Source organism: Garra rufa, chromosome 15 (assembly GCF_049309525.1).
Source record: "Garra rufa chromosome 15, GarRuf1.0, whole genome shotgun sequence".
Classification (NCBI taxonomy): Eukaryota; Metazoa; Chordata; class Actinopteri; order Cypriniformes; family Cyprinidae; genus Garra; species Garra rufa.
The window spans coordinates 12,364,810-12,382,664 of NC_133375.1; the positions used below are offsets into that span (position 1 = coordinate 12,364,810).

Sequence of the window (17,855 nt, forward strand, 5' to 3'; positions counted from 1 at the left end):
AGAGATGAGTTTGTGTGGAGAAGCATTTATTGTGAAGCACACTCTGAAACACACAGCAGCCAGCTATTAGACATTTATTTTTAATTGTCTAAACTCTACATAAGGATGTACTCACATTACTATGATAGAATCTCCCGTTTATTATGTGGATCAGCCTTTAGATCAGAGAGCAGCTTCATTGTTGAATCTCCTAGTTTATTTCCGGACAGATTCAGTTCTCTCAGGTGTGAGGGGTTTGATCTCAGAGCTGAAGTCAGAGCAGCACAACCTTCATCTGTGATACTACAATTACTCAACCTGTAGAGAACAATGACATTAAAGAGAAAAAAATACAAACTTTAAACACAGCTCAGTACATTTGATGGATCACTGGACTACATTTAAAATATCAGAGCACAAAATATTATCGTAACACATCTAAGTTGATTTACATGTAAAACTGATTTGCATTTATAAATAATCATTGAGCCATTTATATGCTAATTTCACAGATTCATTAATTGACCAATCATTTTATATTATGTTATATTATTTTTTCCATTGTGGTTTAATTTTATGATTGTGTTGTTGCAAGAGATATTTGTCTTGTGTGTGTGGCCATTTACTGAAGAAGATTTATATGATTAACTAAGAATTAATTCAGAATAATTTTCCTTTTTTTCAAACTTCTGTGTTAAGGTTGAGTCTCTTTAAATTAAAGAATGTTGATTGTAATTGTTAAAAGTGTATGATGTTAGTGAGAAGCAGCAGTTCATGTCTTCAGTCATTACCAGCTCAATCACAGCAGCAGCACAAAGAGGTTGAACACTTCAGTTATGCTTTACATTGTGTTTTATGTGTGAGCATCATATATAATCTTACCAGAGTTTCTCCAGTTTACAGTCATTATGTTCCAGTACAGCAGAAAGCTGCTTCATTGTTGAGTCTCCTAGTTTATTCCAGGACAGATCCAGATCTCTCGGGTGTGAGGGGTTTGATCTCAGAGCTGAAGTCAGAGCAGCACAACCTTCATCTGTGATACTACAACTCCACAACCTGTAGAGAACAATGACATTAAAGAGAAAAAAAATACAAACTTTAAACACAGCTCAGTACATTTGATGGATCACTGGACTACATTTAAAATATCAGAGCACAAAATATTATCGTAACACATCTAAGTTGATTTACATGTAAAACTGATTTGCAGGTATAAATAATCATTTAGCCATTTATATGCTAATTTCACAGATTCATTAATTGACCAATCATTTTATATTATGTTATATTATTTTTTCCATTGTGGTTTAATTTTATGATTGTGTTGTTGCAAGAGATATTTGTCTTGTGTGTGTGGCCATTTACTGAAGAAGATAAATATGATTAACTAAGAATTCAGAATATTCTTCCTTTCTCAAATTTCTTTAAGGTTGAGTCTCTTTAAATTAAAGAATGTCGATTGTGATTGTTAAAAGTGTATGATGTTAGTGAGAAGCAGCAGCTCATGTCTTCAGTCATTACCAGCTCAATCACAGCAGCAGCACAAAGAGGTTGAACACTTCAGTTATACTTTACATTGTGTTTTATGTGTGAGAATCATATATAATCTTACCCCAGTTTCTCCAGTTTACAGTCATTATGTTCCAGTACAGCAGAAAGCTGATTCATTGTTGAATCTCCTAGTTTATTCGAGGACAGATCCAGTTCTCTCAGGTGTGAGGGGTTTGATCTCAGAGCTGAAGTCAGAGCAGCATAACCTTCATCTGTGATACTACAATCACTCAACCTGTAGAGAACAATGACACACTCTTCAGTCTCAGTTCATAACACACAGATCAGATTGGAGATTACTTTATTTAAGTGTGTGTGTGTGTGTTTAAAAATCCATGTGTTGCTTGTACTGTCGTAAAACATGTTAGACTAAGTACTGTAAATAAAAATAAAACCTTCTTAAAACACAGAGAACAATGGCAGACTCTTCAAAACACAGATCTGTTTAGCAGAAAATACATTATTAAACAGAAAAAAAATACAGAGCAAATATCAGAGCACAAAATATGATCGTAACAAATCTAAATTGATTTAGATGTAAAACTAATTTGGATTTATAAATAATCATTTAACCATGTATATGCTAATCTGATGGATTAATTTATTGACCAATCATTTTATATTTTATTGTTATATTATTTTTCCATTGTGGTTTAATTTTATAATTGCGTTGTTTCAAGGGATATTTGTCTTGTGTGTGTGTGTGTGTGTGGGGGGGGGGGGGCATTTACTGAAGAAGATATATATGATGAACTCTTAAGAATTAATTCAGAATGTTCTTCCTTTCTCGTATTTCTGTGTTCAGGTTGAGTCTCTTTAAATTAAAGAATGTTGATTGTAATTGTTAAAAGTGTATGATGTTAGTGAGAAGCAGCAGCTCATGTCTTCAGTCATTACCAGCTCAATCACAGCAGCAGCACAAAGAGGTTGAACACTTCAGTTATACTTTACATTGTGTTTTATGTGTGACCATCATATATAATCTTACCCCAGTTTCTCCAGTTTACAGTGATTATGTTCCAGTACAGCAGAAAGCTGCTTCATTGTTGAGTCTCCTAGATTATTTCCAGACAGATTCAGTTCTCTCAGGTGTGAGGGGTTTGATCTCAGAGCTGAAGTCAGAGCAGCACCACCTTCATCTGTGATACTACAATTATACAACCTGTAGAGAACAATGACACACTCTTCAGTCTCAGTTCATAACACACATATCAGATTGGAGATTACTTCATTTAGGTGTGTGTGTGTGTGTGTGTGTGTGTGTGTGTGTGTGTGTGTGTGTGTGTGTGTACCTGGTATTCATCACGTTGTGGGGGATAGGAATACCAGTAGATTTTGACCTTGTGGGGACATTTCTCAGGTCCCCATGAGGAAACAGGCTTATAAATCATGCACAATGAGTTTTTTTTTGAGGAAGTAAAAGTTTGCACAATCTCCTGTGAGGGCTAGGTTTAGGTGTAGGGTAGGGTTAGGGCGATAGAAAGTACGGTTTGTACAGTATAAAAACCATTACGCCTATGGAATGTCCCCATAAAACATGTAAACCAGTGTGTGTGTGTGTGTGTGTGTGTGTGTGTGTGTTTTCATAAATCCATGTGTTGCTTGTACTGTCGTAAAACATGATAGACTAAGTACTGTAAATAAAAATAATAAAACCTTCTTGAGACATAGAGAATAATGACACACTCTTCAAAACAGATCAGTTTAGCAGAAAAAAACATTATTAAACAGAAAACAAATAAAAACTTAAAACACAGCTCAGTGAATTTGATGGATCATTGGACTAAGTCTAAAATATCAGAGCACAAAATATGGTTGTTTGTAACACATCTAAATTGATTTAGATGTGAAACTGATTTGCATTTATAAATAATCATTGAACCATTTATATGCTAATTTGACGGATTCATTCATTGACCAATCATTTTATGTTATATTGTTGTATTATTTTTCCATTGTGGTTTAATTTTATGATTGCATTGTTTCAAGGGATATTTGTCTTGTGTGTGTGTGGGCATTTACTGAGGAAGATTTATATGATGAACTCTAAGAATTAATTCAGAATATTCTTCCTTTCTCAAATTTCTTTGTTGAGGTTTAGTATTTTTTAATTTAAGCATGTTGATTGTGATTGTTAAAAGTGTATGATGTTAGTGAGAAGCAGCAGCTCATGTCTTCAGTCATTACCAGCTCAATCACAGCAGCAGCACAAAGAGGTTGAACACTTCAGTTATACTTTACATTGTGTTTTATGTGTGACCATCATATATAATCTTACCTGAGTTTCTCCAGTTTACAGTGATTATGTTCCAGTACAGCAGAAAGCTGCTTCATTGTTGAATCTCCTAGATTATTCCAGGACAGATTCAGTTCTCTCAGGTGTGAGGGGTTTGATCTCAGAGCTGAAGTCAGAGCAGCAAAACCTTCATCTGTGATACTACAATCACTCAACCTGCAGAGAACAATGACACACTCTTCAGTCTCAGTTCATAACACACAGATCAGATTGGAGATTACTTTATTTAAGTGTGTGTGTGTGTGTTTATAAATCCATGTGTTCCTTGTACTGTTGTAAAACTTGTTAGACTAAGTACTGTAAAAAAATAATAATATAATCTTCCTGAAACATAAAGAAAAAGACACACTCTTCAAAACTGTTTTGCAGAAAATACATTATTAAAGAGAAAAAAATACAAACTTTAAACACAGCTCAGTACGTTTGACGGATCATTGGACTAAGTCTAAAATATCAGAGCACAAATATAATCGCAACAAATCTAAATTGATTTAGATGTGCAACTGATTTGCATTTATAAATAATCATTGAACCATTTATATGCTAATTTGATGGATTCATTCATTGACCAATCATTTTATATTATATTGTTATATTATTTTTCCATTGTGGTTTAATTTTATGATTGTGTTGTTTCAAGGGATATTTGTCTTGTGTGTGTGTGGCCATTTACTGAAGAAGATTTATATGATAAACTCTAAGAATTAATTCAGGGTATTATTCCTTTCTCAAATTTCTTTGTTAAGGTTGAGTCTCTTTAAATTAAAGAATGTCGATTGTAATTGTTAAAAGTGTATGATGTTAGTGAGAAGCAGCAGCTCATGTCTTCAGTCATTACCAGCTCAATCACAGCAGCAGCACAAAGAGGTTGAACACTTCAGTTATACTTTACATTGTGTTTTATGTGTGACCATCATATATAATCTTACCTGAGTTTCTCCAGTTTACAGTGATTATGCTCCAGTACAGCAGAGAGCTGCTTCATTGTTGAGTCTCCTAGTTTATTTACAGACAGATCCAGTTCTCTCAGGTGTGAGGGGTTTGATCTCAGAGCTGAAGTCAGAGCAGCACCACCTTCATCTGTGATACTACACCTCCACAACCTGCAGAGAACAATGACACACTCTTCAGTCTCAGTTCATAACACACATATCAGATTGGAGATTACTTTATTTAAGTGTGTGTGTGTGTGTGTGTGTGTGTGTGTGTGTGTGTGTGTGTTTATAAATCCATGTGTTGCATGTACTGTCATCAAACATGTTAGACTAAGTACTGTAAATAAAAATAATATAACCTTTATAGAGGTTGGACACTTTAGTTGTACTTTAAATTGTGTTTTATGTGTGAGCATCATATATATTCTATATTTCAGTATTTATAAATATATAAGATTTTTTTTACACCTTTTGAAGCTGTTTGTCTAAAAAGTTACTCATAATGATTTACAGTATGAAGAGGAAATGTTAATACTTGGACTCCAGTTGAAGCCATGTGATGAAAAATAAATATGAATAAAATTATTTTCAGTTATTGTGCTGAGACTGAATATGATCAATGTAAAACCCTTATAAATGTTTCTTATAATCCTAAACACTCTAGTTCAGTAATACTAGAAACTACTGGAGAATGTTTCTATCTGAGATCATGTGTGACTATCAGAGAGATGATCTTACCAGAGTTTCTCCAGTTTACACTTATTATTCTCTAGTACAGAAGAAAGCAGCTTCATTGTTGAATCTCCTAGTTTATTCCAGGACAGATCCAGTTCTCTCAGGTGTGAGGGGTTTGATCTCAGAGCTGAAGTCAGAGCAGCAAAACCTTCATCTGTGAAACTGTGGTAAATATCAAATACATAATATCAAATTATAGTAAGTCACTGTATAAGATGAATGTGATGAGCTGTAAGAATATTCGGTAACACTTCATAATAACTACATACTATGATCCATTAGTTAAGCATTCGTAAATAGTCAATTCATCATGTATAAGGCATTTTCTCCACATTAAGAGAGTAAGCAGTTTATAAATGCAGCTATAAATGTTTTGTTCCTGATTAATAAGCATATCTATAATGTTTTTAACAATTGCATTTTCATAATGTATTAATGATCAATTAATAATTTCTAAATTAAGTATTCTATTATTAACAAACCAGTGATTTAGGATTTTTCAGTGGTTTATAAGATAATTCAGAAAGTGTAACTAAATGATTACTAAACTTTAAATGTACATTTATAGATATTATTTAGACATACAATAATAATTACTTAGTGTGTTAATAAATGCTTTATTAACACATATTCATACTGTAATTCATGATTAATTCAGGTAGTTATATAATATTTAGTAGTTGTCAGTTATCTATTTTTGTGAGCTAATCTAAAGTGGAGACCATTTATGCCTCGTAAAACTTTTACAAAGCAGATTGCTGAAGATAAAAAAAAAACTGTCTATCTGTACACTTGTTAAAAAATGAAAAATAAACCTCTGCAATACCATAGAAAATGTCAAATTCCTTTACATCTCCAAAAAACATAACTTAGCAGTAACATGAACCTAAGTCTCTATAATCTATAATATATATATATATATATATATATATATATATAGTTTGTTGAATATACAGTATTTGATTTTGTATTTCAGCTAATTGTTTGCACTAAATTTTCACTCAGCCATGAAACTGAGAACAAGAAAACCTTCTTACTACAACAAAAACGTATTGCCAATTTTCTTCATATTTGTTGCTTATTTTGTTGAGATATATTAATTTATTTTATTTTTTATTTATATTTACATTCTTGCTTAATTTTTTTTACATTTTGTTGCAGAGGTTTATTTTTTCATTTTTTAAAAAAGTGTAAAGTTGGAACAGTTTCATTTTTTCCATCTCCATATGTATGTGTGCAAGTTCTGTATAACTCTGTGTTGTTTGTTTTCTTTTTCTTTACAAGCTTTACAAAGTATAAATAGTGTTCACTTTTGATGAGCTCACAAAAACAGTTAACTGACAACTACGAAATGTTTTATAAGTAGGAATATGTGTTAATAAAGCATTTATTAACACACTATTACTATATTTCTAAATAATATGTATAAATGTACATTTACATAGTTGATTAATCATTTACTTACACTTTCTAAATGATCTTATGAACCACTGATGACAACTAAATAAATTAATCATTAATAAAGTATGAAAATACAGTTATTAAACACATTATAGATACTTTCTACTGTCTATTAATGTTGAGATAATGATTTATAAATGATGAATTGACTATTTACTAATGCTTAACTAATGGTTAATAGTGTGTAGTTATTTTAAAGTGTTACAGAATATTCTTCATTTCTGAATTCTGACTACTTTGAGGTTGAGCCTTTTTAAAGCGAAGAGATTTAAATGTTCATTGTGCTGTGAAAGTGTATTCCAGTGTGACTATCAGTTCTGCAGTAGTTAGTGAGGAGCAGCAGCTCATGTGTTCAATCTCTTCCAGCTCAATCAGCTGAACTCAAAGCAGCAGAAAGAGACTAAACACTTTAATTATACTTTAGATTGTGTTTCATCTGTGAGTATCATACATAATCTTACTTCACTATCAGTTTACAGTGAGGGTCAAGCAGTAGAGCAGAGAGCTGCTTCAGTGTTGAATCTCCTAGATTATTCTTAGTCAGATCCAGATCTCTCAGGTGTGAGGGGTTTGATCTCAGAGCTGAAGTCAGAGCAGCAAAACCTTCATCTGTGATACTGCAGTTACTCAACCTGTAGATAAAAATGACACACTCTTAAATCTCAGTTCATAACACACAGATCAGATTAGATTAATACATCTGAAACTTGGTTACATGATCAAATCAGCGATGAGGATATAAAACTTGAAAATTTTGTTTTATTTAGAATTGATAGACCTTCAAGAGGAGGTGGTGTTGCTCTATATGTTGCTGCTCAGTTGAATTCTTTGTGTGTAACTCCGTTAATATCACCAGTTAATTTTGAATGTTTATTTGTTAATATTCTTTTTCATGATAACAAACAGCTAACTATAGGTTGCTTGTATAGACCACCATCTGCTCCTGCTGATTCCACAAAATGTATTTTGTCAACTATTAATTCTTTAGGAAGGCATACTGAACTCATTATCTTGGGTGATTTTAATTGTAACTGGTTAGATCGTGCTATGATATACATTTATTTAGTAGTATCAATCTCACTCACTTAATTGATGAGCCCACCAGAGTTAGTCAAAATTTATCATCTCTGTTGGAATGGATATTGAACACTAATCCTGAAAGAATTATTAAATCAGGTGTAATGTCAGATTGTTTAAGCGATCATTCTGCTATATTCTGTGTTTGGAAAATCAAAATGCCTCGCCTTCCTTCAAAATACATTACAATTAGATATGATTATTTTATTTATGATTTAGTGTCTATTAATTGGAACAGGCTTGAGTTAATTCCCTCAGTTGATGATGCCTGGAACTTCTTTTATTCTGAAGTCATCAATGTAATCAATAAGCATGCTCCTTTGAAAACAATAAGAGTTAAAGGCAGGCATCTTCCCTGGATTAACTCAGATCTTACTAATCTTTTCAAGCAAAGGGATAAAGCTTGGACTAGATATCACAAAACTAAATTGACAAAGGACTGGGAATCTTACAAACAGCTTAGGAATATGTGTAAAACCAAGACAAGGAAAGTCAAATCTAATTACTATGACTGTTTTTCTCAAGATTTTCGTAACCCCAGACATTTCTGGAACCATTTAAACAACGTTTTAAATAAGAGAAACAAAACCTCTTTAAAAGAGCTAATAATCAACAATGAACATATTTCTGATCCTATTCAGATATTTTATGCGTTTAATAATCATTTCACTTCCATAGGTACTCATTCTACTATTAAATATTCTGATACCTTCTTTTCTAGTGGCTGTTTAAATCAGCTATTTTCTTTCAGTAAGATGTCTCCCTCTGATACTTTTAAAGCAATATGTGGGTTAAAAAATATAGTTCACCCGGTCCAGATGGTCTGGAAGCTAAATTTGTTAAACTTGCTTTTCACATCTTAATGTATCCTTTGACTGATTTATTTAATTTATCTTTATCTTCCTGTTCAATGCCTTCCATATGGAAATGTGCTAAGACTATTCCTCTTTTCAAAAGTGGTGACCCATCTGATTTGAATAATTACCGTCCAATTTCTATTATTTGTACTGTAGCAAAGGTTTTTGAGAAATACATTTTCAATCAAATATCCAATTATATTAATCAGTTTAATATTTTGTCCCCATTTCAGTCAGGTTTTAGACCTAATTTTTCTACCACTACAGCTTAAATGAAATTCACCAGTGATTTGTTTACTTTTTTTTATAAATGTCAAACTACTGGTGCTACCTTTATCGATCTTTCTAAAGCATTTGATATGGTGGACCATTATCTTCTGCTTGATAAGTTACATTCTACAGGCTTTGATCAAAACTCTCTTCTTTGGATTAATTCTTATCTTCATAATAGACGACAATATGTTTCATTTCAAGGCTCAAACTCGGATTATTTGGTTGCTGATAAGGGTGTTCCCCAAGGATCAACACTAGGTCCCTTGCTTTTTTGTTTATTTATTAATGACCTTCCCAAAATCTTCTTACATTCGTCTATTCAGCTTTATGCAGATGATACTGTTATTTATTTTTCTCATTCTGATACTTCATATATTCAGTCCTCTCTGCAGTTAGACATTAATTCCTTACAGGATTTTTTTTTTTTAAATAAACTCATTCTTAACAAAAAAGAAGTCCTGTAGTATGGTGTTTTCTAGAAGATGTCATCGTTCTCACTCTTTTGATTTAGATATTATTTTTAATGACGGGTCACTCTTATCTAAAGTCGATCGATTCAAATATCTTGGTATTTGGCTCGATTCCTGAACTGTCTTTTAAGCATCACATTGACTTTATTGCTGAAAAATCATATGGGTGTCTCAGTTCTCTTTATCGTTCAATTAATTGCTTTTCATTTCAAGTCAGGAAAAGATTAATCTCCCAATTAACTCTTCCTATTATTGACTATGCAGACATTATTTATCAAAATACTTCTGATACCAACTGAAAACCTTTAAACATTATTCATAATTCTTTATGTAGGTTTGTTTTGAGATGTCCTTAAAGAACTCATCATTGTACGTTGCATGAAGCTCTTGATTGGCTTCAACCTAAATCACGAAGGCAATATCATTGGCTTCAGTTTCTTTTCAAGTGTATTTATTTTAATTTTCCTTCTTATTTAAAACAGTTTTTAGTTTCATCTACATCTATTTATTCCCTTCGTCATATGCAGTATCCACATTTTCCTAGAATCCTTAATGAAGTTGGTCAAAGGTCTTTTCAATATAAAGCTCCATATGATTGGAACAATCTTCCTTCTTCCCTTAAATCAATTACATCTTTTTAGGGTCTACTTAAAGGTCCCATTCAGTCAAAACTGAATTTTTCTGGCTTTGTACATGATAACTGAGGTCTAGGGGCTATGCAACTACCATATAAGTTTCAAAACAGTCAATCCACAGTAACATGCACACAGCCTGCATAAAGTGGCTGTTCCTTTTCACAAACCGCTGTGACTTCCGTAAAAATGTGACGTCCGATCTACTCAATCACTGCCTTCAGTCACCACCTCGAGCACCAACCACCGTCCCACCGTTCTTTTGCCAAACCCCCAGACATCGTGTCCAGTGCAAAAACAACAGGGAAACAAGTCGAGAAAACGCTGTTTAGTTGATAGATGTCAGGAAACTACATCATTTTACAGGCTTCCGAACAACATTAATATAAAACACCAGAGGCAGGTCAACTTCAGCCTCTTTCACACAGCCATCTCGGGAAATGCAGGGATAATGTGTCCCATGATTTGTTCCGGAGTTGTTTGATTTAGTTCATTCACAGACACAGTGTTTTTCCAGAATCTATGCGTGCTTTACACACAACCCCTAAAGATCCCGTAAAGACGTGACATTTGGACGTGAGGTGTAAGGCGACGCGTACGTTTCAATAAACTCAAAACTAACCTGACGAACAATTTGCTCTTCAGCGCTGATAGTGAGGAGCTCCCTGATCGCTGCTTCTTTCCACTTTGCAAATATGTTTTTGTCGTGAAGAGTCACACGATAACATGCATCATGACTACAGCACTGCTTTTATGGCATTAGGTTCTAGTGAAAGAGCCTTTAAAGCAACACGTAGCTTACTGCATTCGGTGTTTGAAAAAGAAAAAAACATGAATTATAATTCTGAAACATCCCGTTGAGTATCACCATGCCACAGCAGGCTAGGCTGCAGCATACATTACCCTGGTTACTTGTGGTTGGGCTGGCAGTGCGTCACTCAGAAAACAACAGGCCAATCAAAAGAGAGGCTCATGAATATTAATTAGACGGGCCAAAATCGACCTGTTCTTGACAGAGCTCTTAAAAAAGGAGCTGTAAAAAGATATTGAGATGGATTTTGGCACTTATACTGCAGATATATATTCTTAAGGACATCAAAAACTAAACAACCTCCAGAAATGTGTACAATATGGGACCTTTAATATCTCATTTGAAAACAACCTGTTTATGTTTTTAACTTTAGGTTGAAAACTGCCTACAGGTTATACTTTATAATATTTTGTTGTTGTTGTTGTTGTTGTTGTTGTTGTTGTTTATTGATTTCCTAAAAATGTTTTTATTAATATTTCTGATAAACTAATTATATTTATATTTGGGTTTTCATTATTGTACTAAAATGTATACTATTTTGTATGTACATGCCTTTTTTGATATAGTTGTAGATTATATGTATGTTTTGTTTTGTTAATGACTTGTGTTGTATTTTGTATTGTTTTATGTATGCGTTATAGGGACCCCCTCGAAAATGAGATGGAGCATCTCAAGGGCACAAAATATAATCGCAACAAATCTAAATTGATTTAGATGTGCAACTGATTTGCATTTATAAATAATCATTGAACCATTTATGTGCTAATTTGATGTATTCATTCATTGACCAATCATTTTATATTATATTGTTATATTATTTTTCAATTGTGGTTTAATTTTATGAAACTGTTGTTTCAAGGGATATTTGTCTTGTGTGTGTGGGCATGTACTGAAAAAGATATATAGAATAAACTCTAAGAATTAATTCAGGGTATTCTTCCTTTCTCAAATTTCTTTGTTAAGGTTGAGTCTCTTTAAATTAAAGAATGTTGATTGTGATTGTTAAAAGAGTATGATGTTAGTGAGAAGCAGCAGCTCATGTCTTCAGTCATTACCAGCTCAATCACAGCAGCAGCACAAAGAAGTTGAACACTTCAGTTATACTTTACATTGTGTTTTATGTGTGAGCATCATATATAATCTTACCAGAGTTTCTCCAGTTTACAGTGATTATGTTCCAGTACAGCAGAAAGCTGCTTCATTGTTGAATCTCCTAGATTATTTCCAGACAGATCCAGTTCTCTCAGGTGTGAGGGGTTTGATCTCAGAGCTGAAGTCAGAGCAGCACCACCTTCATCTGTGATACTACAATAACTCAACCTGTAGAGAACAATGACACACTCTTCAGTCTCAGTTCATAACACACAGATCAGATTAGAGATTACTTTATTTAAGTGTGTGTGTGTGTGTTTATAAATCCATGTGTTCCTTGTACTGTCGTAAAACTTGTTAGACTTAGTACTGTAAAAAAATAATAATATAACCTTCCTGAAACATAAAGAAAAAGACACACTCTTCAAAACTGTTTCGCAGAAAATACATTATTAAAGAGAAAAAAAATACAAACTACACAGCTCAGTACGTCTGACGGATCATTGGACTAAGTCTAAAATATCAGAGCACAAAATATAATCGCAACAAATCTAAATTGATTTAGATGTGAAACTGATTTGCATTTATAAATAATCATTTAACCATTTATATGCTAATTTGATAGATCCATTATTGACCAATCATTTTATATTATATTGTTATATTATTTTTCCATTGTGGTTTAATTTTATAATTGTGTTGTTTTAAGGGATCTTTGTCTTGTGTGTGTGGGTATTTACTGAAGAAGATTTATATGATAAACTCTAAGAATTCATTCTGAATATTCTTCCTTTCTCAAATTTCTTTGTTAAGGTTGAGTCTCTTTTAATTAAAGAATGTTGATTGTGAAAGTGTATGATGTTAGTGAGAAGCAGCAGCTCATGTCTTCAGTCATTACCAGCTCAATCACAGCAGCAGCACAAAGAGGTTGAACACTTCAGTTATACTTTACATTGTGTTTTATGTGTGAGCATCATATATAATCTTACTCTAGTTTCTCCAGTTTACAGGGATTATGTTCCAGTACAGCAGAAAGCTGCTTCATTGTTGAGTCTCCTAGTTTATTCTTAGTCAGATTCAGGTCTCTCAGGTGTGAGGGGTTTGATCTCAGAGCTGAAGTCAGAGCAGCACCACCTTCATCTGTGATACTACACTTACTCAACCTGTAGAGAACAATGACACACTCTTCAGTCTCAGTTCATAACACACAGATCAGATTGGAGCTTACTTCATTTAAGTGTGTGTGTGTGTGTGTGTGTGTGTGTGTGTGTGTGTGTTTATAAATCCATGTGTTGCATGTACTGTCATCAAACATGTTAGACTAAGTACTGTAAATAAAAATAATAATATAACCTTTATAGAGGTTGGACACTTCAGTTATACTTTAAATTGTGTTTAATGTGTGAGCATCATATATAATCAATATTTCAGTATTTATAAATATATAAGATTTTTTTAAACCTTTTGAAGCTGTTCGTCTAAAAAGTTACTCATAATGATTTACAGTATGAAGAGGAAATGTTAATACTTGGACTCCAGTTGAAGCCATGTGATGAAAAATAAATATGAATAAAATTATTTTCAGTTATTGTGCTGAGACTGAATATGATCAATGTAAAACCCTTATACATGTTTCTTATAATCCTAAACACTCTAGTTCAGTAATACTTAAAACTACTGGAGAATGTTTCTATCTGAGATCATGTGTGACTATCAGAGAGATGATCTTACCAGAGTTTCTCCAGTTTACACTTAATATTCTCTAGTACAGAAGAAAGCAGCTTCATTGTTGAATCTCCTAGTTTATTTCCAGACAGATTCAGTTCTCTCAGGTGTGAGGGGTTTGATCTCAGAGCTGAAGTCAGAGCAGCAAAACCTTCATCTGTGAAACTGTGGTAAATATCAAATACATAATATCAAATTATAGTAAGTCACTGTATAAGATGAATGTGATGAGCTGTGAGAATATTCGGTAACACTTCATAATAACTACATACTATGATCCATTAGTTAAGCATTCGTAAATAGTCAATTCATCATGTATAAGGCATTTTCTCCACATTAAGAGAGTAAGCAGTTTATAAATGCAGCTATAAATGTTTTGTTCCTGATTAATAAGCATATCTATAATGTTTTTAACAATTGTATTTTCATAATGTATTAATGATCAATTAATAATTTCTAAATTAAGTATTCTATTATTAACAAACCAGTGATTTAGGATTTTTCAGTGGTTTATAAGATAATTCAGAAAGTGTAACTAAATGATTACTAAACTTTAAATGTACATTTATAGATATTATTTAGACATACAATAATAATTACTTAGTGTGTTAATAAATGCTTTATTAACACATATTCATACTGTAATTCATGATTAATTCAGGTAGTTATATAATATTTAGTAGTTGTCAGTTATGTAAGGAATAATTGACGACGGGCCGTAGAATTCTTAGAAAATAATGCACACCCGAGGTGGTGATGCGGTCACGACGCGAAGCGGAGTGGCCGTTACACCTCGGGTGTGCATTATTTTCGCAGAATTCTACTGCCCGAAGTCAATTATTCCGCTTATACTACAGTTACCACACCTCAAGACATCGATCAAATGATATATTTCAAGACATTCGTCCCGTTTTCATCCTTAAAACGCTATTGTGAGTAGGATTAATTTCTTACGCAGATCATTCAACAGCTTCGTTGCTAGTTCCAAAACGTCATTTTAGAACTAGTAACGACGCTTGGGCTGTTAATAGCAAAATAATGCCGTTAATAATGAAGTTTAGACAGACCGAAAGACAAGCAGACAGACGGAAAGAGTGAGGGAGAGAAACTAAGTGTATGACTTTACCTCTCTCACGTCTGTGTCTCTCAAGGGTGACTGGCAGCATCGTCTCTACTAACAGTTAAACTTTAAGTTCATTTTCTTCCAGACCACACCGTTGTCTCCTCGCGTTTGGGAGCTGTCATGTCGTTGTTAAGTTGTTAATCGTCAGAGCAGCGCTAACAACATTAGCGCGAATGCTAACGCGAGTGCAAACTGTTACGTTATGTGTGTGCGTCTGTGAGGTGAGTGAGAGAGGGCGAGAAAAAAAGAGTTTGTGCTTTCCGTACATGATAAAACGTAATATAATGTGGAAAAAAACATGGAAATAATGTGTCGTTTTTATCCTGATGTTTACTGTATTTATTAGCTTGGCCAGTGTTATTGTGGGTTTTAGTTATTTTGCTGTTTTGGGCTGTAAGGACCTTTGAAATAACTGAAATCGTATGGCGAAGTGATATAGACATGCACTGCGGTCTAAAGCTGCCTGGAACTACGTTCGCCGTGCGTATCCCTGAATATAATGCATACCTCTGGAACGTTCATCAGCCAATCAGATTCAAGCATTCAACGGCCCTGTAGTATAACTATTTTTGTGAGCTAATCTAAAGTGGAGACCATTTATGCCTCGTAAAACTTTTACAAAGTACTATCTGTACACTTGTTAAAAAATGAAAAATAAACCTCTGCAATACCATAGAAAATGTCAAATTCCTTTACATCTCCAAAAAACATAACTTAGCAGTAACATGAACCTAAGTCTCTATAATCTATAATATATATATATATATATATATATATATATAGTTTGTTGAATATACAGTATTTGATTTTGTATTTCAGCTAATTGTTTGCACTAAATTTTCACTCAGCCATGAAACTGAGAACAAGAAAACCTTCTTACTACAACAAAAACGTATTGCCAATTTTCTTCATATTTGTTGCTTATTTTGTTGAGATATATTAATTTATTTTATTTTTTATTTATATTTACATTCTTGCTTAATTTTTTTTACATTTTGTTGCAGAGGTTTATTTTTTCATTTTTTAAAAAAGTGTAAAGTTGGAACAGTTTCATTTTTTCCATCTCCATATGTATGTGTGCAAGTTCTGTATTACTCTGTGTTGTTTGTTTTCTTTTTCTTTACAAGCTTTACAAAGTATAAATAGTGTTCACTTTTGATGAGCTCACAAAAACAGTTAACTGACAACTACGAAATGTTTCATAAGTAGGAATATGTGTTAATAAAGCATTTATTAACACACTATTACTATATTTCTAAATAATATGTATAAATGTACATTTACATAGTTGATTAATCATTTACTTACACTTTCTAAATGATCTTATGAACCACTGATGACAACTAAATAAATTAATCATTAATAAAGTATGAAAATACAGTTATTAAACACATTATAGATACTTTCTACTGTCTATTAATGTTGAGATAATGATTTATAAATGATGAATTGACTATTTACTAATGCTTAACTAATGGTTAATAGTGTGTAGTTATTTTAAAGTGTTACAGAATATTCTTCATTTCTGAATTCTGACTACTTTGAGGTTGAGCCTTTTTAAAGTGAAGAGATTTAAATGTTCATTGTGCTGTGAAAGTGTATTCCAGTGTGACTATCAGTTCTGCAGTAGTTAGTGAGGAGCAGCAGCTCATGTGTTCAATCTCTTACAGCTCAATCAGCTGAACTCAAAGCAGCAGAAAGAGACTAAACACTTTAATTATACTTTAGATTGTGTTTCATCTGTGAGTATCATACATAATCTTACTTCACTATCAGTTTACAGTGAGGGTCAAGCAGTAGAGCAGAAAGCTGCTTCAGTGTTGAATCTCCTAGTTTATTCTTAGTCAGATCCAGATCTCTCAGGTGTGAGGGGTTTGATCTCAGAGCTGAAGTCAGAGCAGCAAAACCTTCATCTGTGATACTGCAGTTACTCAACCTGTAGATAAAAATGACACACTCTTAAGTCTCAGTTCATAACACACAGATCAGATTAGATTAATACATCTGAAACTTGGTTACATGATCAAATCAGCGATGAGGATATAAAACTTGAAAATTTTGTTTTATTTAGAATTGATAGACCTTCAAGAGGAGGTGGTGTTGCTCTATATGTTGCTGCTCAGTTGAATTCTTTGTGTGTAACTCCGTTAATATCACCAGTTAATTTTGAATGTTTATTTGTTAATATTCTTTTTCATGATAACAAACAGCTAACTATAGGTTGCTTGTATAGACCACCATCTGCTCCTGCTGATTCCACAAAATGTATTTTGTCAACTATTAATTCTTTAGGAAGGCATACTGAACTCATTATCTTGGGTGATTTTAATTGTAACTGGTTAGATCGTGCTATGATATACATTTATTTAGTAGCATCAATCTCACTCACTTAATTGATGAGCCCACCAGAGTTAGTCAAAATTTATCATCTCTGTTGGAATGGATATTGAACACTAATCCTGAAAGAATTATTAAATCAGGTGTAATGTCAGATTGTTTAAGCGATCATTCTGCTATATTCTGTGTTTGGAAAATCAAAATGCTTCGCCTTCCTTTAAAAAACATTACAATTAGATATGATTATTTTATTTATGATTTAGTGTCTATTAATTGGAACAGGCTTGAGTTAATTCCCTCAGTTGATGATGCCTGGAACTTCTTTTATTCTGAAGTCATCAATGTAATCAATAAGCATGCTCCTTTGAAAACAATAAGAGTTAAAGGCAGGCATCTTCCCTGGATTAACTCAGATCTTACTAATCTTTTCAAGCAAAGGGATAAAGCTTGGACTAGATATCACAAAACTAAATTGACAAAGGACTGGGAATCTTATAAACA

At 33.0% G+C, this 17,855-nt stretch overlaps 1 protein-coding gene across 1 annotated transcript in view; it reads right to left on the reverse strand.

Annotated features, from left to right (window-relative positions):
• The window catches only part of LOC141287648 (uncharacterized), a 45,666-nt gene continuing 27,811 nt past the window's right edge, over nt 1-17,855 (reverse strand). Inside the window, exons 13-22 of the mRNA XM_073819798.1 lie at nt 16,783-16,953; nt 13,901-14,059; nt 13,159-13,332; nt 12,224-12,397; nt 4,756-4,929; nt 3,809-3,982; nt 2,519-2,692; nt 1,592-1,765; nt 862-1,035; nt 1-297 (exon numbers count right to left, since the gene is read on the reverse strand). Coding sequence (XP_073675899.1) covers nt 120-297; nt 862-1,035; nt 1,592-1,765; nt 2,519-2,692; nt 3,809-3,982; nt 4,756-4,929; nt 12,224-12,397; nt 13,159-13,332; nt 13,901-14,059; nt 16,783-16,953 — 1,726 coding nt within the window. The 3' untranslated portion in view covers nt 1-119. The remainder of the gene's footprint in view (nt 298-861; nt 1,036-1,591; nt 1,766-2,518; nt 2,693-3,808; nt 3,983-4,755; nt 4,930-12,223; nt 12,398-13,158; nt 13,333-13,900; nt 14,060-16,782; nt 16,954-17,855) is intronic.